At 34.5% G+C, this 24783-nt stretch overlaps 1 protein-coding gene across 1 annotated transcript; it reads left to right on the top strand.

Moving 5' to 3' along the window:
• The first annotated feature begins 184 nt into the window (after positions 1 to 184).
• On the top strand, positions 185 to 24665 carry LOC137407416 (organic cation transporter protein-like). Its single transcript, XM_068094069.1, has 15 exons — positions 185 to 324; positions 1838 to 1879; positions 2723 to 2866; positions 8181 to 8321; positions 11394 to 11515; positions 11708 to 11811; positions 12532 to 12686; positions 12904 to 13072; positions 13317 to 13449; positions 14185 to 14308; positions 16602 to 16766; positions 18659 to 18762; positions 19094 to 19171; positions 22353 to 22470; positions 24320 to 24665. Exons 2-15 carry the CDS (start codon positions 1870 to 1872, stop codon positions 24409 to 24411), a joined length of 1659 nt encoding a protein of 552 aa, XP_067950170.1. The 5' UTR covers positions 185 to 324; positions 1838 to 1869; the 3' UTR covers positions 24412 to 24665.
• Positions 24666 to 24783: the final 118 nt, after the last annotated feature.

Genomic DNA, 24783 nt, shown 5'->3' on the forward strand with positions numbered 1-24783 from the left:
GACGATCTTACTATTCGTGGTAGATATGTAATTTGTTATGCTGGGTGTTTTCGAGGGGTCATGGGGTTTCATAGCCTCAGAACATGAAATCAATTGACGGAAGAGGTATTAATGGAAACCCGATAAACTAAACTTTAGCTTAGGCACCCACATATCGCAAAGTTCAACATTGTCGTGCTATTTGACGAACTCTCGCTCTTTTAATAGAACCGAAACTGTTTTATAAAAGCAAACTACATGCGTACCGTACCGAAGAACAAATTGTTTAGCTAGTTCAAGTGAAACCTGGTAGTGAATGTTGCATCGAACGATGAGTTTGCAATGGTAAGTTATAGTACATTTTGTTCTTGTTATTTTGAATGAGATAGATTCAACGGTAGCGTGTGTATTACGATGAAAATTTGTTTAAATCGAACTAGCATCTCAAGCGCGTTAATATATGATAGTTACAATGGTTTGGACAGAAAAAATATAACCTGTTTTCTGTTGGAGGCCATTAAAGCGTTAATTAATAAACATTTTTAGCCGCCGTCCTCTATGTATCAACTATCCGGAGAAAATTATCAATCGTAACATGAAGATGCAATGCAAAGTTTGATAAACGCATATCTGCAAAGTTTAACAATTGTACAAATTGTTTGGTCATGTAAAATGAACATTTTTCTGTAACGCCCTAAAGTTAAACTTGGGACATTTACTAACCTCTGCAAGCCAACCTTTAATATGTTTACATGCTCTCGAATTCACCAGATAACCAAATTGCAAACACAATCAAATAGAACTTTGCCAAATCAAGCGAACAAGAGCATTAAGAAGTGCTACGAGATAAAAAAACAGTTTGAAGCTCTTAAAGACAGATGAATAACTACAGAGCACATGTGTTTTTATTGGCTAGATTACTCTTTGTTGAAGGGAGTACTTGTAAAGTTCCAGCTGCTATATAGCTTGAGAAACACATGATTAAGATGGCTGCTTCTGTTTAAGAATAGAGACCTTCATTATTATACATATATAATGCAATATCTATAACAGGTAAGTAAGGCATATATGCCTTACTTACCTGTTATACGTGTAGATATGATGATAAGATTTGATATTACATCATTTAAAATGATATACGGTACCTGGTATACCGGAATACAGGTAGCCTATGCAAGAGAATTGAGTATCATGTGCCCTCAACCTATAAATTCTTGAAGTTAAGCACTTTTCATGTGATTTACTTTTGAGTAATCTACTTACATTGGCGGAAGAGTTTTACTCAGTGCCATACATTCTCATTCTCTCTTAGTGTTCTGAAGTGTGAATGTACGTAATACTTTTTGTTGCTTGTAGCTGCAAGTAGTCCATAACTCAGCACCTTTCACATGTGTTAGCAAACCTCAAGCCTTTTTGGAAGGTGTAAGTCATTTTGTGTAATTCAAGTGTCTGGTATGCCTGTAACTATCACTGCTATCAAATATAGTTATAATTGATAACACCCAGTTATATTTTATCAATATAGAGAGCTTTACAAATAAGAAGCTGTTCTAAACCTGTTATAACCCGGGCTGGGACAATGGACAAAGATGCTCCTTGATCATGAACATTTTACTAGTTGAATGATACACAGTACGCTTACATAGATTGCTTTAGCTGTGTTCAACTGATCATTCAGTAAATGATGAAATTTTTAGCAGCATAAATGAAGTTGCAAAGGTTATTCCCATTGGTTGTTTCTATAGCATCAGAGCAGACGTACTCAAGAGTGTATATACAAGTTGTACTTATTAGCATTACATAGGTTGGTACTAATGCTAGTGGCTATTCATTCTAATCTGATGTTAATATATTCTAGAGTGCAGTGAAAGCAGCAGTTGGAAACTGAGCATGTCATCAGGTGGGTAACACTATTACATTCTTATTTTTACCCTGCCACATACCCAGCTCAAATTATTTTAGCATTCTTTCATTGACAAAGTGTATTACATACATGTTCCTGTAGAATGTATTATCTCAGCATTTGGTCAAAGGTTGAAGTCTGTTTTCATTATTCCTTCTAAGCGATTATCTACTGCACTGCTAATAAGTCCTGACTGACATCTGGCATTGTGACTGGGCAACATATCACCCTCTCACTTTCTATACTAACAGTAGTACCGCACTTGGCACAAGATCTGAAAACTTAATAACATTGACAAGTATAATTTCAGTTAGCATAATGATTGGAGTTTGATAAATTTAGGCTCAGCTTTCACTAGATAGTTCAGTTTCACCATATGGTTTATAAGACTCAGCACTTATTCCTGGCAGTTGCTTAGTAAGATGTGGCTGATGACTATTAGTGCTCTGTATTGCATTTGTCAGATAAACTAAAAACTCATCACAGAGTTCTTTAAAATAGGAAATTAGGCATCAAATTATTACTGTGCGTTTTGATTATCGGAAGGGAATGTAAAGAATGCTGCTGAATTGCGTTTAGCAGCAATTCTTAGCACTAGGCATTCAGTAAGTTTGCATGTCTTCAGGGAAATTGCTTCGCATTTTTATTATGCCGTCGAGAGCAATACTTGTGTTGTGATAGCTTCAAAAGTTTAATAGTAAATCTTCTTTGCGTGCGTGCACCGTGTTTTACAAATCTGTTTGTATAGCCTGCTACCCACACATTTCACACCTTGCACCCATTAACTGCAATATCCTGACACTAAAGCATTAAATAGTTTCTATAATATTTCCTTGTTAGAGGAAAGAACCCATCTGCTCGCGGGTGAGTCGAGTACAGATGACTTCAGCTCACGCCATTCACAGGAACATCGAACTTTGACCTGGGAATTCGATGAAGCTGTCTGCAAGGTTGGCTTTGGACGCTACCAGTTTATCTTGTGGTGTAAGTGGTAGAGTCATCTGTAACCTTTTGTACTGAGTCTCTGCTAAGATGAGACCAATTGTCCAGTAAACATTCTCAACTCATAACAACTTATCACACAGTGACCTTTTGACCCTTGAAGGTAGTTCTATGATTTCTGATAAGGTATGGGGCATTCTCTTTCTCTGATCATATGAGAGATTCTCCATTTGCAAGAAGGGCATTACTCAGTCATGCTATTTTAAGGTTTTCTTGCTGTATATTCCATATGTAGACTGAACTATTTGAATGGGGTTTACCTTTTATTTAAGCTCCAGTAGTTAGATGCATAAGTATTTTTCACCCTACACTCTACCAAGACATGATTGTAAGCAAGTAAGCTGTATCAATAAGGTTTGCTAGAGATATCGCTCCTACCAGACTATTACTAGCGGCATCTGTACTTCAAGGCTGCAGTAATAGAGGTGTCCCTAGTATGAGGTGACCAATAGAGGTATCTAACAGGCAACATGAGAAAAATCTCTAGCTACTTGTCTGTTAGGCTAATGATTTACTATCAATGGCTCCATTGTGTGTGTTTGTTTTTTGAGTCTCCGTGCCGTTTAAATACCAAGTATTGCAAGCTGTTGCCATGCCTTATATCTCAAAAATAAATTTTATTTATAAATCTTAAATATATATATATATATCTCAAAGTTTGTCATTGTCTGTTCAGATATACATGTAGCTATTAAAATTCTAGATTGAAAAGTTCATTTCTTGCTGGATTTGAACTCACGAAGATTGTGACCGTAATTTTCTATACTAGCATCTAACTACAAAGCCACGGAGTTCTTGTAATGTTATAGCTCTTCTCATATACCGTATAGCTCTTATCATATACCGTTTAGCTCTTATCATATACCTTATAGCTCTTATTATATACCTTATAGCTCTTATCATATACCGTATAGCTCTTATCATATACCGTATAGCTCTTATCATATACCGTATAGCTCTTATCATATACCTTATAGCTCTTATCATATACCGTATAGCTCTTATCATATACCGTATAGCTCTTATCATATACCGTATAGCTCGTATCATATACTGTATAGCTCTTATCATATACCGTTTAGCTCTTATCATATACTGTTTAGCTCTTATCATATACCGTATAGCTCTTATCATATACCGTATAGCTCTTATCATATACCGTATAGCCTTTTCTCGATTGAATTCATTAATTGATACATTACGCCCGCGGGTTACGATGCCCCTATAATTATAAAATATTTTTTGCCTAACTCTATGAAACTCGATGCTTTTTCGAATTTTTTCAATAAGGCGAATTTGTTTTTTCGCCGTACGATATTAACAAATATTTATCTCAAAATTAAATTTGGCGATTGTTGTACTGATTCCGATGAAATAACAAAAATGTCCAAAATATTTCCCACAACGCCAGAAAGAGATTATATACGTTGCTCGCTATCTCAGTTCAGCATCACCTGTTATGGTAAAAACGCATTCGCAAACAGATAAATGATAAAATTTTAATTTAAAATTTGAAGTTTACTAAAATACATACTAAAACTTCCTTCAAGTATATGTTTAGTAAGCTAAATTCATTTAAATTAGATTCAGTGCTTATTTTACCCATATGTCTCGAAGGTAAGTACTCCCCATGGTACGTACTGCAGTAGTAGATATATTGTAATGTTACATTTTCTTGCAGATCATAACCACAAAATGCACTAAAGTTATTGTAGGTAATTATAGTTACTAAGGTTAACATATTGTTTTGTCACTATTTTTTAACGATGATGATTTTTACCAGGTGTTTGCATTAGATAATTACTATGGGTTTCTATACCACTCTATATATTTTCGCCTTATTGTGCCAACACTGAACTGAACTAAAATCGTATAACTGTATACAAAAAATATTTTCATTGTAATCATTGCAAAACAGACTATATAATTTAGCCATTACTTGCTAATGATATCACATTTACATTTAAACACCTTTGCAGGTTTATTTTTCTCTTAATTTATTTCACCAAAACACTTATTTCATGATATGAAATTTAAAAGTTACAGTTGTGTGAAAAAATTTGAAAACCCTTACGGTGGTTTTATTTTTTTTCTTAATTCATTTGAACTGCACAAAAACACTTTTCTCGTGATATGAAGTTTAGAAGTTAGAATTGTGAATGTTGTTTATGTTAAATAAAAATAAATTTTCTGTGTAAAGGCTCCTTTATTATACGGGCGACGCCAGGCGTTTAGCTAGTTTTTATATATAAATCTCAATGTCCGTATGTCTGCCGGCTTGTCCAATTATAACAACAAAGTTTTAGGAATGAAAAATTCGCTGCGCACTAAATTTGAATTTTAAACCTCTAGTTCTGCCGACACGCATTTATCCAATACACCATGCTTTTCAACAGGCTATACTAAAGAATAAATTGTGTACATACTTACTGTACTTACATTACACCTGCAAACATTTTATGGCTTCACGCTTACCACTTTAGCTAACGTTTTGCGGGAAGCCATACCAGAAGAAAAATATGTGTCCATATGTGAAGGAAAAATGCTTAAACTATTGCAATCAGTATATAGCTGTAGTAGGCACAACAGCTGGTACAGCATCAATTACACAGAAATATACACAGTCCACGAAAATAAACACAGTATGCAGAAATAAATAAACACCTTAATTTAAAAGTTAGAATGGTAAATGCTGTACATGTTGATCAAAAGTTCACCTAGCCACTCAACTAGTTTATTTATAAATGCACATCTTTGAGGTGTTTTTATAAAAAGTATTTTCGTAGAAAACCTAATTTTTATTTAACATCTATACGACATAATTTACCCTTTTAACTTTTAAACTTCATATTACAAGAAAAGTGTTTTGGTGCAGTTCAAATAAATTAAGAGAGAAAATAAAAACAACTGTAAAGGTTTTCGAGTTTTGTCAAACAACTTTTAAACTTCGTATCATGAGGAAAATGTTTCGTGCAGGTAAAATAAATTTTAAAAAATAAAATGACTATAAAAAGGTTTAGATGTAAATGTGAAATAATTAGCAAGTAATAGCTAAATCTGTTTTGCTACGATTACAATAAAAGATGATTCTGTAATGATACAATTAATACGAACTGAGAAAACAAAATAAAAATCGTAAATATGTAGAATTAATAATAACAATTCTGGCATCGAAGTGTGTGTGTATAAAAAAGGTTACTGTTCCACCAGAAGCTATCCATCAAAACTTTGAATACGACGATACTGGTACCTTTGGACATTGGTACAAATGTAAAAATGAGATATCATACTGTCTTTGTCTGACCGAACAGTGAGAGAATGTCGAGGCTCTTCCTGCGGAGATAATACAATTGTCCGCGTGAAAAGAATTGGCCTTGACCTCAGATATAGTAATTGAGCCTTCATAGAGTTTCAAATAATACGTCATTTAGTGTGTGCATACACTATACCATATATGATAGCTGATAACGCTGAACTCGCCATGGCGAGCAACGTATATCACTTAATAACGTACATAATCAGTGCTCAAATCGCCAAATTTTAATTTCGAGAGAAATTATTGTATATTGTTGATATCGCTCAGCAGAAAAAGCATCGTGTTTCCATAGTTAGGCGAAGAATATTTCATAGCAGGGGCATTGTAACATGTATACGCAATACGCAATACTCAAATAATATGTCATTTAGCATGCGCATGCGCTATACGGTATATGATAACATCATTGTTCAATACGCCTTGTATAGCTCAGTGGTAGAGCGCGTGGATATAAAAACTTGCGGTTGTAATCTCCGTGAGTTCAAATCCATCTGAATGCAGAATTCAAATAACTGTAGCTTGAGATACACACAGACACACTAACTTTGAGACATATACATTGTATATAGATATAGTAGAATCAATCAAAACAAACTGATTGCTAACATCCATATTATTACAAATGGCAAGGCGTAAAAGTTTTGTTCTAATAAAAAAATTGTTTTCACCCGAAATATCAACTAGCTCAGCAGTGCAGAGGAAGGGCTGAGGTCAGAAAACAACGTGAAAGGTATTGAACAGCCAGAAAAAGATGAAATGGTTTCAAACAAAAGTAGCAATAAGAATGCAACTAGCAGAGCAAACGATGCAAATATTTTTGTTTCAAAGGTTCTAGTTCCTGCATGTATTATAAATATGGTTCATATCACTTGTTCTTGAATATATATTTATAGCATTTGATAGATTACTATATAGCTTATAAATTTGCAGATTTTTAACATATTATTTGATAGCATCATCGCCGATATCTAAACTTAGCTTACAATGAATCGACGCTCATAACTCATCTTCTATTGCACATAAAAAGCCAGTTTTGGCTGCAAACTCTAGCAAACATATCAATGAGTAAAGTGAGCTTTTATACAACATTGTTAAATTTAGTTATTAAATAGAAATATGCTTTTAATTTAAAATGAAATAAAAAACTGAATGCTTCAACAACTTGCAATGCAGGCTATAAAATCATTGTAATACGTTAATAGCGAGTAATCATCTAGTAGAAATATTTCTCAGTTTCTCAATACATATTTATTTAGAGATCTACGACAAGTTGGAGGTAAGTTATGGCAGATTTCTTGCATCCAACAAAGTTAACGTCTCTCTGACCGAAGGAGAGTACTAAATGAAGGGCCTGTGAAGGGTTATATTTATCTTATTAGAATTATGATGAGCTATTTAAAAATTATAACGACACCCTTTATTTGAACGTCACCTCTAACAAAGCGCTACTACAGGGAAGGGTTGAAAAGTAGAGTGACATGGCGTTCAAATAAAGGTTTTATGGTATAGTATAAAAAATTACACAAGAATTTGCTTCAGTATTGTTGCCAGTGGTGAAAGGTATTATTAATTACCTGCCCCAATATATATTTGAAGAGAATGTTTTCCTATTGTATAAACGCCAGAAATAGTAAACATTGTATGATCAAAGGGTCAAGTATTGGAAGGTGAAAAAGCAAAAAACCCACCTACCTGTAGGTTACTTTGGACTAACAATGCATGTAGAATGAGCATGTAGTATCCTTCATAGTTTACATAGCTAGAGTATTGCAGAAGCTAGATACAGAGAGTATAGCTAGAACATTGCATGGTCTAAATATCCAGAACTGTATCCCTATTCTAGCTTTACATGGTCTAAATATCCAGAATTGTATCCCTATCCTAGCATTGCATGGTCTAAATATCCAGAACTGTATCCCTATTTTAGCATCGCATTGTTTATTTCGGGCACGGGTTTTATTCTTTCTTTCCTTTGCTTAGCATTTTTAGCGCTTGTGTCGCTGTCAGGCGGGTTCAACAATATGGCCATGGTGTTTGAGGGAGGCAATGGTGGTCAGATTTGTGTGATGCCTCAAAACCGGACATCTCATGACAACTCAAGTCTAATTACATACTCCGCAGGTAAGGCAAGCACAACCTTTATTTTATTGCATTCAAATTGAGACTAACTGGCATGATACATGTATATCTCATAATGACTTTACCCAAGTCAAATTACCTGTCTAACAATGTCTATCTATTGTCGTATTTTAAATAGAGCTTTAAAATAAGTATAGTAAGGGTCAATGATGCACATTTACGAAGTAAACTGGGGTAGACAACTCTACTTGTGAAAGACATGAGCCATGTCAGGCCATTGAACACTATTTATCTATCTATATACAGTGCACCCTCAGGATACAACTACCATGGTATATGATTTTTTCACTTCACCATACGAATCTTATTTCACCTTATGAATTCAACAAAGGTTTCGGTCGAGTTCAAATTTGGCAGTCGGTGGGCTTATTACGTACGTCAAAATAACAAAGATGCTGAAATTTTCTTAGCCAAAAACACTTTTACAATGCTTAAAAGGGACACAATGACCGATTTCTCTCAGTTCAGCAACTTCCGTCTATAAAACAGTAATGTTTTCCCTTTAAATCAGTAGCAAAGTTGGAGTTGCGTTCTCTCAAAACAGGTCAGTAGTCGGGCAACTTCCCTTAACCAGCTAACAAAAATCCACTTCAATACAAAAACGGCATCGTTTGGGCTTTTTCGCTGAATTAGGTTAACTAGGTTTTAATGAGATTCGAATGGATATCTTCAGCTAAAATTATATTAAAAATGAAGCCGGAAACTAATTGGTGATAAAATTTTAGTGATAAAAAGTTTGAATTCAGTAAAATATCCAAAAATACATACTAAAACTTAGCTTTAAGTGTGCGTTTAGTAAACCAAACTTATTTAAAATGATTTCAAAGTTTTGAATTCATGTTTAATGGCTTTAGCTTTGGCTGAAAATCTTAAAGGTTGACTTGCAACAAAATTCACATTACCGTTATTTGATATGAAAAGATTCACCATGTCTTACTCTGTTGTGTTGTAGGTGCAAAATATGTGGAAAAGTGATTACAAGCTCTTAAAAGCTCAAAAACGAACAGAAAATCGCAGCCACATGAGACCGCCGTAGTTTGGATTTCCTTTCCAAAATGGCTCAAATGTGATGTAGTTGTGGTAGATGGTTTCTGTTTACACTTTCTTGCAACCTTATTCGTCGAAATATTTTCACAAATATACTTCACGCATTCAATAAAACTATGTCTATTGATCTTACGCATCTATTTTATTGTCATCGTAATGCTGTCACTTTTATCACTGATATCTTATAACTTACCGTAAAAATCGTTAAACTTTTTAACCTTACCTCGAATGAGTACATATCATTGTCTGATAATCATGACGAGCCTGTTGGTCACCTGTGATAATCGAAAAGTGCTGCAAAAATTATTTGCGAAGTATTGGGTCACATGATCAGATTACGACATGACGATTGAATAATGCCTAAACAAAACTGTAAAGTAGCGAGCATCTATATTTAATACGGGGTCTTCGGTAAAACCCGAAGTGTTTGTCATAAACTAGTGCTACGATAAGTTTTATATTGAGTTTTGTATTGGCCTTTCAATTCACGTGAGAATATATGTGACAAGACGATAACCAAATTTTGTGGTTACGTCATCGAAATAAAGAGATTCCAATCTACGTGCGGCTTTTCGTGTTTGAGCTTTTAAGAGCTTGTAATCACATTTCCACATATTTTGCACCTACAACACAGCAGAGTAAGACATGGTGAATCTTTTGATACCAAATAACTGTAATGTGAATTTTGTTGCAAGTCAACCTTTAAAATTCTTTATTCATGCCTATTTTATCCTGTTACGTAAAAAGTATGGCTGCAAAGATAATCTGAACTTCATGTAGAGCCAACATCTTTACTCACTAACAACATGTAGTCTGAACTATTTTATTATAATTAACTTTCACCGTGTTATCTCCAGTTATTATCTCCAGTTCGGCAGACAGGTGAGCTAACCACTATGCTAAGCTGTCCTTACCATACTAAGGGATAATTGTGCACATACTAATGCAGCGCTTACAGAAATACTATTGGTTAGTATTTTTGTACTAACACGCTTACTACTCTATTAGCACGCATGTAACGTAACAATTCTAAGCATTATTATAAGCGCAAGCTGGCTTCAGACATGGCCCTTATTATAGTAAAGCTTAAGAGTAGCTCAAATTACTCAAGTTCATTAGGTAAAAAAACTTAGCCACTGGCGACTGCACTACCTGCCACTATTTATAAGCTATTTTAAATCTTGAGCGAGTGTGTAGCATAAGAAGTAAGAAATGGTTCTCAACAATCTGTTTTAGCTATGCTTCGAGCTTTTAAATATTGGAGTTTTGCATTGGCCGGACACACACAGAAATAAACAAACACCTTCATTTAAAATTTAAAATGGTAAATGTTGTATATTTAAAATTAAAATAAATTTCAAGTGCAACCCCCTTTTTATTACCCACACAACGCCGGACATTCAGCTAGTCTATCCATATACTTATATAACTTTGATTGTCCTGTAATTTTGTTTGATACGGTCACGCTGGAGAACTAACATACTGTATGTGGTAGTTAAGGTGCTGGAGAACTAACATACTGTATGTGGTAATTAAGGTGCTGGAGAACTAACATACTGTATGTGGTAATTAAGGTGCTGGAGAACTAACATACTGTATGTGGTAGTTAAGGTGCTGGAGAACTAACATACTGTATGTGGTAGTTAAGGTGCTGGAGAACTAACATATTTTATGTGGTAGTTAAGAAGCATATTAAAGCTGGATTACTATGTACTGGACTCAAAACCTTGGCATTCAGTTTGCGATACCTACACCTTACCTACCGCGCCAATCTGACCGCTGTCAGCAAGGGCAGAATAGTTTGTACTATAGTAAGAGTGGTATTTCGTGACATTAAAAACTATTGTATCCTATTACATAAATAGTGTTAGCTGCAAAGATAATGTGAACTTCGTGTTTGAGCCAGCATCTCTACTCACTAACAACATTATGTAGTCTGAACTATCTTATTATAAATAACTCTCACCATGTCAGGTATGTCCTACTATCTTGTTCAATATGTAGCAGATACATGTGAGTACACAAAGACTACTACTAATCTGGCTAACATGAGTTCTCACTCACAGAACTTCAGCTGCTCTCACTGGATATATAACAGAGAGGTCTACAACTCTACTATCGTTACAGAGGTATCTACATACTCTATCAGTCTGTGTGTACAACTGTTTGTCTTTCTGTTCTTGTCCTGTCATCTGTTTGCACACTCTACATGTACTACTATAGGCATTTTTGGGTGCCTTTAACTGTCAACAGATATTTCAAAACACTCTAATCTATATCTCTGTGTCAGTTCATTTATAAAACTAAACCTTGTATCATAGTGGGATCTCACTTGCAACAAGGAGTACCTTGTAGACCTGGCTTCCACTATCTATATGCTGGGCTTCTTTGTTGGCTGTATTTTTCTTGGTGATGTTGCTGACAGGTTAGTATGACACCGCGTGACTATGTTTCAATGACATGATGTGGCATATCACTCTTTGTTTCAATGGTACCATATAGCATATGACTATTTTTTTCAATGACACCATATGACATGTGATTATTTGTTTCGATGACATCATGGCATGTGACTATTTGTTTCAATGACATCATATGACATGTGACTATTTGTTTCAATGACATCATATGACATGTGACTATTTGTTTTAATGACATCATGACATGTGTCAGTTTGTTTCAATGACACCATATTACATGTGACTATTTGTTTCAATAACACCATATGGCATGTGACTATTTGTTTCAATAACTCTATATGACATGTGACAATTTGTTTCATACTTTTTTCGCTTTGAAAGCAAATACCCAGAGCCACCGTGCTGCCCTAATCATGTCACCTCCAATGAAATTCTTAGCCGATAAGGAGGTTAAAAACCTTGACTAAATTAGCATATATAAAAAGGAAGTTGTCGTCTCATCAAAATTTGTATTAAGATATGTATATTAGATGCAAAACATATCTAGGATGTGTTTATGAAGAGTTATACTTGTTTGTGCTGAAATGAGTACATTTTACAACATGTAATAGTGAGATAGGTTTCCACATTTTAATAAAATTGATACCCCTGCCCCGCTTGCCTCTGAACAAAGTCATACCTTCACCAAGCTGATGGTTCCTTCTGCAGCCCACATTTGTTTGCAGGTTTGGGAGACGCCTGATGCTACTGTTATCTGTATTACTATCATTGGGTGCCGGTGTAGGGGCTGCTTTTAGTCCTGTCTATGCTGTGTTTGCCATTCTAAGATTCTTTGTGGGTGTTGGAGTGGCTGGAACAAGGAACTCAGGCTATATACTTAGTAGGTACTTCAGGCTAAGATATAGTTTACAGAGAAGTCCTTAAAGCCGCAAACAATTACTGACCTGTTTCCAGTGCAATGTGTTCCAGTTTAGGGTGAATGAAATTGGTTATTCCTCATCAATATAGCCAAATATCACAGTTTAGATTTTTTCGTTTAACTTGCTTTCAATGTTGTCTCCTCTTTGGTAGCCATACCTCCTCCGTTTTCATTTCAGCGGCAGAGTATGGTCGACCCCAAGACAGAGCCACCCTTGGTCTTATATTAGACATGACATATTCATGTGCCTATATTCTAACTGGACTAATCTTCTACCTTGACCCTAACTGGAGACACTTTCAGTTCTATATAGGAGTTTTTCACATCTTCTACCTCACATATTTTTTGTAAGAGTTTATCAGTTACGTTTCTACTGAGACCTTTTTTACTGGCCATGTGTGGTGATGTGATTCACCAGCAATACGCTACCCTCCTTTTCTGACTTCACTTTTATAGCTCAATAATATTGTACCAGGGTCTTAGCCAGTGTTCCTTGAGTATACCTTACATGTGTACATATAGTAGAAAACTTTCATCCTGTCACCTTGAATATGTAAGGCCACACCTTGCATCACTCCATCATATTTGTAGTTTTATGCCCGAGTCACCCAGGTGGCAACTATCAAAGGGCAAAGAAAAAGAAGCCTTAAAATATTTCAGAACCTCAGCTAAAGTCAATGGAAAGCACCTGCCTCCTGCAGTAACTATTGTACTGCCCAAGCAGGTAGGTGCATGTTAGTTTTGAGGGGGTATTGAAAGGAGACCTGCAAATCAGAAGTTTGCAACCTTTTACTAACCAGTGTGGTTGCATGGGCTGTTCTTTGGTATCTCTGGAATTCTATTTAAATACCTTAGACCTCTATATCTGTGTTTTTCAACGGAAAGTAAGGGTTGGAAACTTCCATTTCACGATATATTGCTTCACTGAAAGTTATTTTAATTTTATCCAAATCCCTCAAACTCAACATTTGTGACTTACAGTGGTATTGTAGTGACAAAAAGCACTATCATTTATAACTATCACACTATGGTAATAATACCATAAGTTTGAACAAACAAATTATAAATACTTCCCAGGGTTCCAAATTATCTATCTAGCTCACATGGTAAAAAGTGGTTTGTAAGACACATGTCCGACCATAATAATAAGTTATGAGTCTACTTATTGCACACTTTTCACTATTTGTATAAACTGGAGAGAACAAGCATACCATATGTACCATCATGTTTCTGAATTTGTTTTTTCTTGCCTTATTATTGATAATCATATAAAGATGTCATATTTAAACGTTTTTTTATTATATAGACATGCCAAGATTGATGAAGGAAGGTCACGAGTGTTAGCTTTTATTGGTTTCTCATAATAGAGAATGTATACTTGCTCCTGTCTGCAATGAAAGCATTAATAAAATGTTACAGCGTCATGAGTTGGACAGTTTTTATGGTTTATCGTTTGCAGCCCCCACAGAGCCATTCCACTCTGGATCTTGTGAGAACACCAAACATGAGAAAAATTGGACTCTTGATGGCACTTTTGTGGTTTATTGTCTCCCTTGTTTATTTTGGCATGTCATACAATGTTTGTGAGTTGTCCTTATTCTCTCTAGACTCGAATATTTGATTAACTCTATGCTAAATAGCTATGGAATATCTTTATAGAATAGATCTAGGAAACATTCGTATTATCTTCATGTAACTGCATGGGTGTTCAGTATATCATAACCACTGACAGCATCTCTCTGGTAAATTTACAGCTAGCACTCTATCCCTGGTCACTAATCAAGGAATATAAGTCTTTAAGAACTTAGGAATGAGGACCCTTATGCCGTGGCAGTACGTTGTGAAGTTGATACAAAGTTGAGCGTACAAGCAAGGAGTACAGTCATACCTCAACATACGAGCTTAATGGGTGCTGAGACTGAGCTTGTATGTCAATTCACTCGTGTCTCAATTCACTATTTCTTATATAAAATAACTAAATACAAATTAGTCCGATACCGTACTATTAAAAGAAACCCCATAAAACAGGATTATTATGGTGGAAAAAGTGTTGCAATTTAGTACACTCGCTAAAAAGGTGGCAAATACTTATTTAGCTGTTGAAATCGACAATAAAATGTAACGTTACTACGAACACTACTGTAAGATTTCACCTTCGAGACAAATGTAGTGGCTAACGGCCGTCTCAGATAGAGTTGCCCTGATTTTGGTATCTGTGCTGATATGGGTGTTAAGTATCTTAATTGGTATCGGCTGATCTTTTCTTAAAAAATCTGAAACCTCAGATACTTTTTACAGATCAACTATTTAGCAGAAAACAGTATTTTAATCTGCTACACTAATAAAGATCATCTGCTGCAAATTCCTTACACTTAATGAATTCCGGGGCTGCCACACTATTTATTTAATTTCTATAGCCTGATCAACACAGCTGAGGAACCTTTTTGCTTTAGTCAGGATGTGATCACAAAGTGTGGTATTTTTCAATTACAGCGATGGGATTCATTGCAGCCAATCATGAACGAGATAACAAAAAATGAAAACAAGAATGCAGTGTAATATTTCTATTTACTAGCATTACGAAAGTAATTTGAGCAGACGATGCATAAAGGTATCTATCTCTCTCTTGATCCCGACATTTGCAGTTCGTTCAGCAATAGAAGAGAGACTTCGTTATCACAATAAGAGCTGTACCACTAACAGTAACTACTATTAATAATTACAAATTACAAGAAAAGTGAACTGTTTTGTTACTACATGCACTGTATGTGAATATATATAAATATATATATATATTTCATATATATATATGTATATATATATGAAATATATATATATACATATATATATATATTTATATATAAATATATATATATAAATATACTTTTAAATAAATTTTTTTACCAAATATATACATATATATATTTATTCATCCTGTACGGTATATAAATATATATATTTTTTTTACCAAATATATATATATTATATATATATATTTGGTAAAAAATATTTAAATATTTACTTGAAGCTAAGTCTTAATCTTTTACTAAACTTACTTTAATATTGTCATTTTAATTTTATTATCTGTTTCCGGTTTAACACTTTTTTACCTCGCATTTACTTTAACTTTTAGCCAACCTTGAAAAAACATTTTTTGCGGTCTCCTGCATACTTGGTCATTTCGAAAGGTCATACTTGGCCTTTCGAGAAACTGGTCATACGCTCGTATGTCAAAGATTACTCGTATCTCAAATAAGAAACTTACTTGAAATGCTGCTCATATCTTGGTTTTCTCGTACGTTGCGGTATGACTGTATACAGTTTTACTTCTAGTTGACCTTGCCGTAGTATATGACAGTTGGACCTGTAAAACTATCTCTCTTTAGCCAAAGCCAATAGCATTTGTCCCATTACAACTTTGACCATAAACAGTGACATTGGAATGGCATTTCCTAGCTTACTAATAAAGTAAAAAATGTTAAGAATAAAATGCAAACTATAAATTGTGATCATAAATAATACCCTTTGATATTACCAGCCTATTTTTAGGTAACGGCCAAATTTTTTTGAAGGATAATTGCTTGGCGGTCAGCTAAGGTCAAAGTTCAATTAACAGCAATAGCTGGGTGATTATTGGTTTCAGTGCAAATGATTTTTGTTATTATTTCAGCTTAACATTCGGGCCAATTGTCCAGTCCTTTAGCTGTGCATATTTGTTTCCTTAGTAGCAAGAGATATTATTGGCTTACAAAGAACTGAACAAATTCAATTTAGTTATATAGTTAATATCTTATCCCAGAGTAAACATCGATATCATCATACTTGTCTGTAGTCTCTCTAAGCTCATCAGTGAAGTCATTGTTTTATTTCTAACAGCCAATCTGGAAGGGAGTATTTATGTCAACAACGCCATTCTTGGAGCAGTCGAATTAGTTGCCTATGGACTATGCATATTTGTTGTCAAGTTCGGCAGGCGCCCCGCAATATTCACTATGTTTACGATAGCCTTAGCCGCTATGTTCGCCATCATTTTTGCTCAAGGTATGTTTCAACTAAATTAGTACTTTTATTACATTGAAAGGTTATTTCAGTCGGCTTGCAGATTTACTTTGATGGAATCTATATACATAAATATCAGTGCTTTTCATTTGTCTCTCCAGTTATAGCGATAAGGTTTTAGCAATGAAAAATCACTTTAGCAATGGATTTGATCTTTCAACGTTCAAATAGCACATCTATGGACAAACACACGTAACCACAAGGCTAAGCCATTCTTATCATTTCCATCACTCTTCCATATACTGTATATCATTGTCGCGATTGCTAAATGCGCTTTTTTTATTATAATTTAACATTACCTTTTGCATTTGTTATTTTTTTGAAAGCTAATTTTTTTACAATTACCTATATTTTTTATTTTTAAATGTGATGTTTTGATTTCAAATGTGTCGTTACACTCATATTCTCGGTTTCGGTAAATCTGTAATCTGATTTTCATGTGGACAATTGTATTAGTATTTGGAGTAGGAATTGCTTCTACATTCTTTCTCCATTCGGTCAGACAAAGTATCAGACAAAGAAAGTCCAATATCTCATTTTTACATTTGTACCAGCATCGAAAGGTACCAGTATCAATCAAAAATTTTGAACACAATGAGCTTCTGCTGCAACAGTAAATCTTTTTATATACACACTTCCATGTACTCCTTGTTTATTTGTTCTCTTAACTTATTTGAACTGCACACAAACATTTTCTCATGATATCAAGTTTAAAAGTTAGAATGGTAAATGTTGTATGTGTTGAATAAAATAAGTTTTTTGTGCAAAGACATTTTTATTACTCGGACAATGCTGGGTATTCATCAAGTCTTTACTATAATAAGATATGTGTCCGTCTGTCTGTTCGAAGCCACGCTAAGAGCAATAAAGATTACACCGCTCAGGGGTCAAACACAGATATTCAGATTCCCAGCGAAATGCGCTACCATCTGCACTACTCAACCATCTTTCCACATCTAAGAATAATTGTGCGCTTAGTTATTACATATACCGATCTCTCAAGTCATACGAGACTGCCAGGGTATTAGTTATCATAAAATCACATCACTACAGAAGAAAAATTAGGTCGAAATCAGAATTTAACCACTGCATTGAGAAAACGGAAAAACTGGGATCATGGCGCGGAGAAGGAGATAGTCGTGCAAAACAAGTTAGTTTGAATTCCTAAACTTGAAAAATAATGTAAATCTTTCTAATTTGTTCCAAGACTAAAAAGCTAATTTTTTTAGCTCACTTTAGTCGGTTTTACATTATTTTACTCAAAAAACTGTATGAAGAGATCAAGCAGTATATGAAGTACATCAAGTTTCTCATAAATATTTTATTAATAGAGGAGGTGAGATTAGGGAATATATTGCTGTATCTCTAGGAGGTGCTATCCTGCCCTCATTTACTCAGATTTTGGTATAAAATAAAAGACTATAGAAAAGGTTTGTGTTTTTTATTCTGATAAAAATAACAATAACTAATACACTAATATACTATGCAAAACACAGTTTTTATTTAAAAAAATGTCATTACACAAAGCTCAAGAAGATGAGAATGTTTGAGCTCTTAATATCTGGGATAAATTAGGTTGTGGCTAGATAATTTTTTAAAATAAATTTAATAAATAAAATTTAGATAAACAAACTAGATAATTTTTTGGTGTGTCCGAATGGAGCGATAATATCAGTAGGTTGTGCAGGTTGTAAACTACAAGGGATAAAGGAAATGTCTGACTGTGCCTTGAAGGAGATTCTGTATTTGCTTTTGTAAATCTACTCATCCCTTATCTATGCAACATCCAAGATGTCTCAATAGTTACAAAGGATCTCTAACTATCTATACTGATCTCACCCAATTCTGCGTCTATTTCCATTGTGTCATTGCAGGTTCATACTGGGCTGTGATCATCCTCGCCATGATAGGAAAGTTTATCATTGCTCCATGCTTCAGCTACATATATATAGCTACTATAGAACTTTATCCTACACAGGTGAGCTTCTAGACTCCATAAGAGCATAGAAAGGGTATATGCTGACACTAGAAGTAGCGACTCCATTTTTGCTCTGCTTCAGCGTAAAAGGGCGGTATTTAGTAGTGTAGTTTTAGCTGTAATGTAGATTTTACAACCTGATCAATGCATAAATTGTGTTGCAATTAACCTGATGTCTCTTTCCAGGTCGGTCCTTCTGATTGAGTAGCAGCAAACAGCTTACAGTTTTTTAACAGTAGTGAAAGTTTAGAGTTGTGTTCACTTTTCTCATCAGGTCACATAGCTATACATATCGGGCTGGTGTTTTATGTTACATTCGGTTTTGTTTTAGACTAGAACTTTAGCTCTTGGAACTGGTTCTTCCCTGGCCAGGGTGGGTGGCGCTGTTGCCCCCTTCATACCCTCAACAGTAAGTATGTAAACTGACCGTTCATGGATATCAGACCTTTCAGTTGCTCAGTTGGTCACTCTTGTTGCGTCTCTCAAGTCTCATAGATGTGTAATAAAACTTTGTTGAGTGTACATGCCGACCTTTATACCACTGTTTAAATGGGTCGCGATCTCGGTAAGTGGGGTTTAGTCGCATGTATTGAATTTGCGTAATAGCGATTGCAAGTTAGTAAACTCAATCCCATGTGCATTTGTTGTGTTTTGAAAATCACATTTATTTAGGCCAATCAAGAATGCTCTTTCAAAATCTTAACTCTGTCCAACGAATAGAAGCTTAAAACAGCCTAAATTTGCCTCGCGAAGCCGTTGCTATGCAAACCGGAAATAATAAAACATGGCTGCAAAAGTCGAACGAGCGTTTTTGTCATTGATTTGATTAGTAATAAAGAAATAAATGATACCTTCGAAGAATACTTTGGCAATGTAACTGATACAGATTCGTCTGATGAAGAGGAAGGTTTTGATGTGGATGATGTTCCATGTTCGATCGATGCTGAAGATAATTATGAAGAGGTAATTTCACGGTTAGAAAAGCAAGAAGCCGTTAGAGTTCAGACTTCGTTAGGAAATTTCCTTCACGAAACTGAACTTCACGCTGGTAATGAAAATTCTGGCCTTCCTAACCACTCCCTTTATTGTAAATGTTCATGTAAATTGGATCCAGAAGGCTCCAAGTGTATACTTCAATTTGAGAGCAATGAAATCAGTCTCTGCAGATATGCTTGCTCTGAACTATCCAGTACTGAGTTGGATATTGCTATCTTAGCAAAGATTGAATGCGGATTTCATGCTAGGAAGCACACAGTTTCTACAAAAAAGAGCTAGTAATCTACTTAAAGAGAAAGCTAGAACTGAGTATAAACACTATAATAAACCAATATGCAGACTTATGTTTGCATATATGCACACTATATGTCTCAATTGGCTGGACAAGATGGTAAATCACTACAAGTCGGTCCAGTCAATCATTCCAAGGAAGCTAAATGGCGGAAGCAAAACAAAGATCACATATGAACAGTCCGTATGCTTTCAAAGATTCATGAAAAATTTCCTGCAGCGGCACAGTCTAGTGCTACCTGGTAGATTGAACGGAATATCCAGAGAAGCTACGGAAGTGTTGCCTTCACACATGACTAAAAAATACGTCTACAGCCAATATTGTGAAGCAAGCTCTAATGCCGAATTTTTAAAAGTCAGCATCTCTAGTTTTAAACGACTGCGGAAGTTGCTGTTCCTTTGAGTACACTGCTGTAAACCAATGTCAGATCTGTGCTGGACTTGTCAGCAGAACAACACCTTTATTTAACAGTAAGTATGCCACTGTTTGCTACTATAGTCTAGTGTTTGATATAGCTAAATCTTGAATTATCTTTATACAAGACTCTTTATTGTGCTTCTATACAATAAGTTAATTTTCAGTCTGTGCTATGATTTAACAATCGATTATTTTCATATCAATTTTTTGGTGTTAAAGGTTTGATATCATTTACTGTAGAAGTACATCTAAATCTGATGAGGAAAAAGAAGCAGTCCTGAAGCAACAGGAAGATCATCTAGCAGTTGCCTCCCAGGCTAGATTGCATTACAGAGATACGATAGATAAAGCTAAATCAAAAAATGCTTGCATATTTCATTTGATATGGCGCAGCAAGCGCATTATCCATCAAATCCATTACAGCCAGAACCTGTATACGTTAAGACACCAAGAAAGTGTGCGATATTTTGGAGTCACAGATGAATCCTACCCCGTCAGACAAACTACCTAGTTGATGAGGTGATTAGCATAGGCAAAGGGTGCAACAGTGTGGTATCCTATCTGCATCACTACTTGGAGACAAACCAGTCTGACGAAGCTAAAAATCCCCTGATCATACATGCAGATAATTGCGCAGAACAAAATAAAAATAATTACATGCTAATGTATCTGGCTTGAAAAGTGGCTAAAGGCTGTCATCAAAGAGTTGAGTTAAATTTTATGATAGCGGGACACACCAAGTTTGGGTCTGATCTCTTTTTTGGAATATTCGAAAGAAGATAGCAGAAAGAGTTTGTGTCGTCGTTAGATGAAATAAAAGACTGTATTGAGAGATCTTTTACTTTTAATTTGGGAGTCCTTGTTGGCTCACAAGATGGAAAAGTCCTTGTGCTTACGTACGATTGGAGCTCATACCTGCAAACTTACTGCAGAAAATTTCCAGGATTCAAAACAGCGCATCAGTTTGTATTTGATAGTAAATCGCCAGAAAATGTAACAATTAGACAATTTAGCAATTCAACCCTCAGTGCTACTCAACCCTTCAATATAAAACCAATCGATAACTCCATGCCTGACCAGCTGATGCCACTTGGATTGCCAGTTGATCGACAGCATTACCTGTACAACAATATAAGAGAATTTTGTAAGGAGCATTGCCGAGACTTAGTTTGCCCCCTGGTGAAAATACCAAAAACTCTCAACACTTCAGATGCATCTAGTATGGACGAGTGTCCATCTAAACAACGGAAGAAATATTCACAGTGAAATAGCCAAAATCAGCCACATATTCCGCTCTTGAATTTTGACTTTTTATAGATTATTAATAATATGAATCATTACTAGTGAAAAGATTTTAATTGAGTTATTGGGATTTAAAATTAAATTTTATTGTATTGTCTATAAGGTGAAAAACATTTTTATGTTCCATGTTACCATATTGTTGTGCAATAACAAATCGAATTTTTTGCAATCAACAAAATTTGGTTATCAACTTGTAGCTAATATTATCTATAGACATTAAATATTTACAACTTTCTAATTTAGATATTCAGATTCAGCATAAAATTCTGTCCTGGAATCTATGTATTTGTGTAATTACAGCTAAATTTAGTAGTGGTTGCTATGGTGATTCTAACTTTAAACAACTAGTCACGTGACTCGAAACTTTAAGGGCGATTTTCTAGGATTCGCGTTTCGACTGTTGTAAAAAGGTATATGTAGACTTTTGACTATAAAATCAGTTCTAATCAACGTAGAAACAAAGATTTTTCTGCAGGGAATTGTGTAGGTTTTCCTTTGTTAAGCTGAGCTGCCATCTAAATTTTGATAATTTCCACTTTGTGAGATCATGACCCAAATATAGTCAATTGACTTACATTTGCAGGTGAGATATTGGGATAAACTTCCTTATATAATATTCTCATCGGTTAGCCTTATTGGAGCCATAGATGCTCTTTTTTTGCCTGAGACCAAAAATAGACCCCTTCCTGACTCCATTGAACGTAAGTTGTAGTGACATTCTCTTTCAATTGGTGTTATCATTGTGTAAAGGAGGGCAACTCCTAATTTGTAAATATGGTTTCAATCATACGTCATATTCATGATAGGTCTATTACTTTAGTGCGTAAACTTGGCAACATTGTAGTTAAGGAATTGCTTATATAATACTGGAAAAGACTCCACCAGCCGTTTACTCTCCATAAGACTGATCAGATAAACTAACAAGCCAAGTGTTTATTCAAGATAATATGTTTAGTTATAAGTTGAAGTACAAACAAACATGCAGGAATGATGCATCAAACTACTAAAAACTTATAGTCCGTTCTGTATACATATATGTTTATATACATATATGTATATATATACATGCATGTATATATATACATATATATATATATACATATATGTATATATACATATATATATACATATTATGTATATATATATGTATATATTATATGTATATAATACATATATGTATTATATACATATAATACATATATGTATATATACATATATATACATATATGTATATATACATATATGTATATATATGTATATATAACTATATATATATCTATTACACACACAGTGTAATAACTGTGTGTGGTGTATATATATATATATATATATATATATATATATATATATATATATATATATATATATATACACACAGTGCACCCTCAGGATACGATTTTAATCCATTTCAGGGTTGGCAATGCATGGTAAAAAAATCTATGTATGTAGGGGCAATTATATAATGCAAACATCCCCAGATGAAACACATCAACATCTTATATAAGTACTGTACACATTAACAATTAGGAACAAAATAGTATGCTAACCCTAGTAACTATAGTTACCTACAGTAACTTTATTATACTTAGTGTATTTAGTGGTTTTGATCTGCGATAAAATGTATCATTATGCGGTACTGTGCGTACTGTATATACACATGTACGTACTGCACATGTACCATGTGCAGTACGTACCATAGGGAGCTCTTACCTTCAAGACAGACATACATATAATATAAACTTTGAATTCACCTCAAATAAGTTTAGCTTACTAAACACACACACTTGAAGCTAAGTTTTAGTATGCATTTTTAACTATTTTACTGAATTTCATCTTGTTATCACTAAAATTATATCACTTATCAAATTTTCTTCGCTTTCCCCATAACTTTTAATGGACCTCATTAAAACCTTTTTTAACCTAGTTCGACAAAAAAGCCCGAACAAGGCTTTTTTCGTAATAAAGTGGATTTTTGTTAGCAGGTTTAAGAAAGTTGTCTGACCACTGACCTTCTGTTCGAAGGAATCGCAACTCCAACTTTTTCGCTGGTTTTAAAGGAAAAATATGGCCAATTTGCATAAGAGAATTGTTGAACTGAGAGAAATCAGTCATCGCGTCTCTTTCAAGCATTTTGAAAATTTTTCGGCAAAAAGCATTTCCGTGTCTTGTTATTTTAACATACGTAATAAGCACACTGACTGCCAAATTTGAACTCGGGCAAAAATTTTGTTGAATTTGTATGGTGAAATAAGATTCATATGGCGAGGTGAAAAATTCATCATGTTCCACTTTGTAAGGGGAAAAATCGTATAATAGGGTAATCGTATCCTGAGGGCGCACTGTACTTACACTACCCAAAGCTAGGTAAAATCTCTTCTATTGGATAAGGAACAAGGAGATCAGTAGTTGCTAGAACAGTTAGTGTCTTGATAATATTACAAGACAGATCATCAGGCAATCAGACTGTCTCAGATGCCCAAACTCATCTTTTCTGTCTCTCATGAAAATGCATTAGATTGCAAGAATACATTTCACCTGTCTACTTCACAGGTGCTGAACAGGTGAATATAGTCAAGTTCCATTTGCCATGTGACTGCTCAGGGCCTATCAACGTCGACCCTCCTTTAAATGAGGAAACCTAGTCAAGCGATGCAATTCATATTTTATTTCATGTTCTAACATATAAAATAGAAGTATTTTACTTGCCTGAATTATATAGGTCAGTTTCCCTGGCTTATCTTGTCACTCCTACTAAGCATAGTACAATATTGTGTATTGTATTTTTGTATTATTTTAGAATTTCTATTATTTTTATGAAAACAATTCCTAGTAAAATTTATTTATTTGTTTTAAGTTTCATGAAACTTAAAACTGCTGCATTGCAATTGCTACATCTTAGCTCCTTCACATTTTTGTTATCTGTTGTAGGAAAATACTTGTCTAATAATTTACTTCGAGCTTTGTTTTGTTGGAGGTAATTTTTTAAGGTATTGTATCCTAACACTTGCGTATGC

Source organism: Watersipora subatra, chromosome 10 (genome assembly GCF_963576615.1).
Source record: "Watersipora subatra chromosome 10, tzWatSuba1.1, whole genome shotgun sequence".
Lineage (NCBI taxonomy): Eukaryota > Metazoa > Bryozoa > Gymnolaemata > Cheilostomatida > Watersiporidae > Watersipora > Watersipora subatra.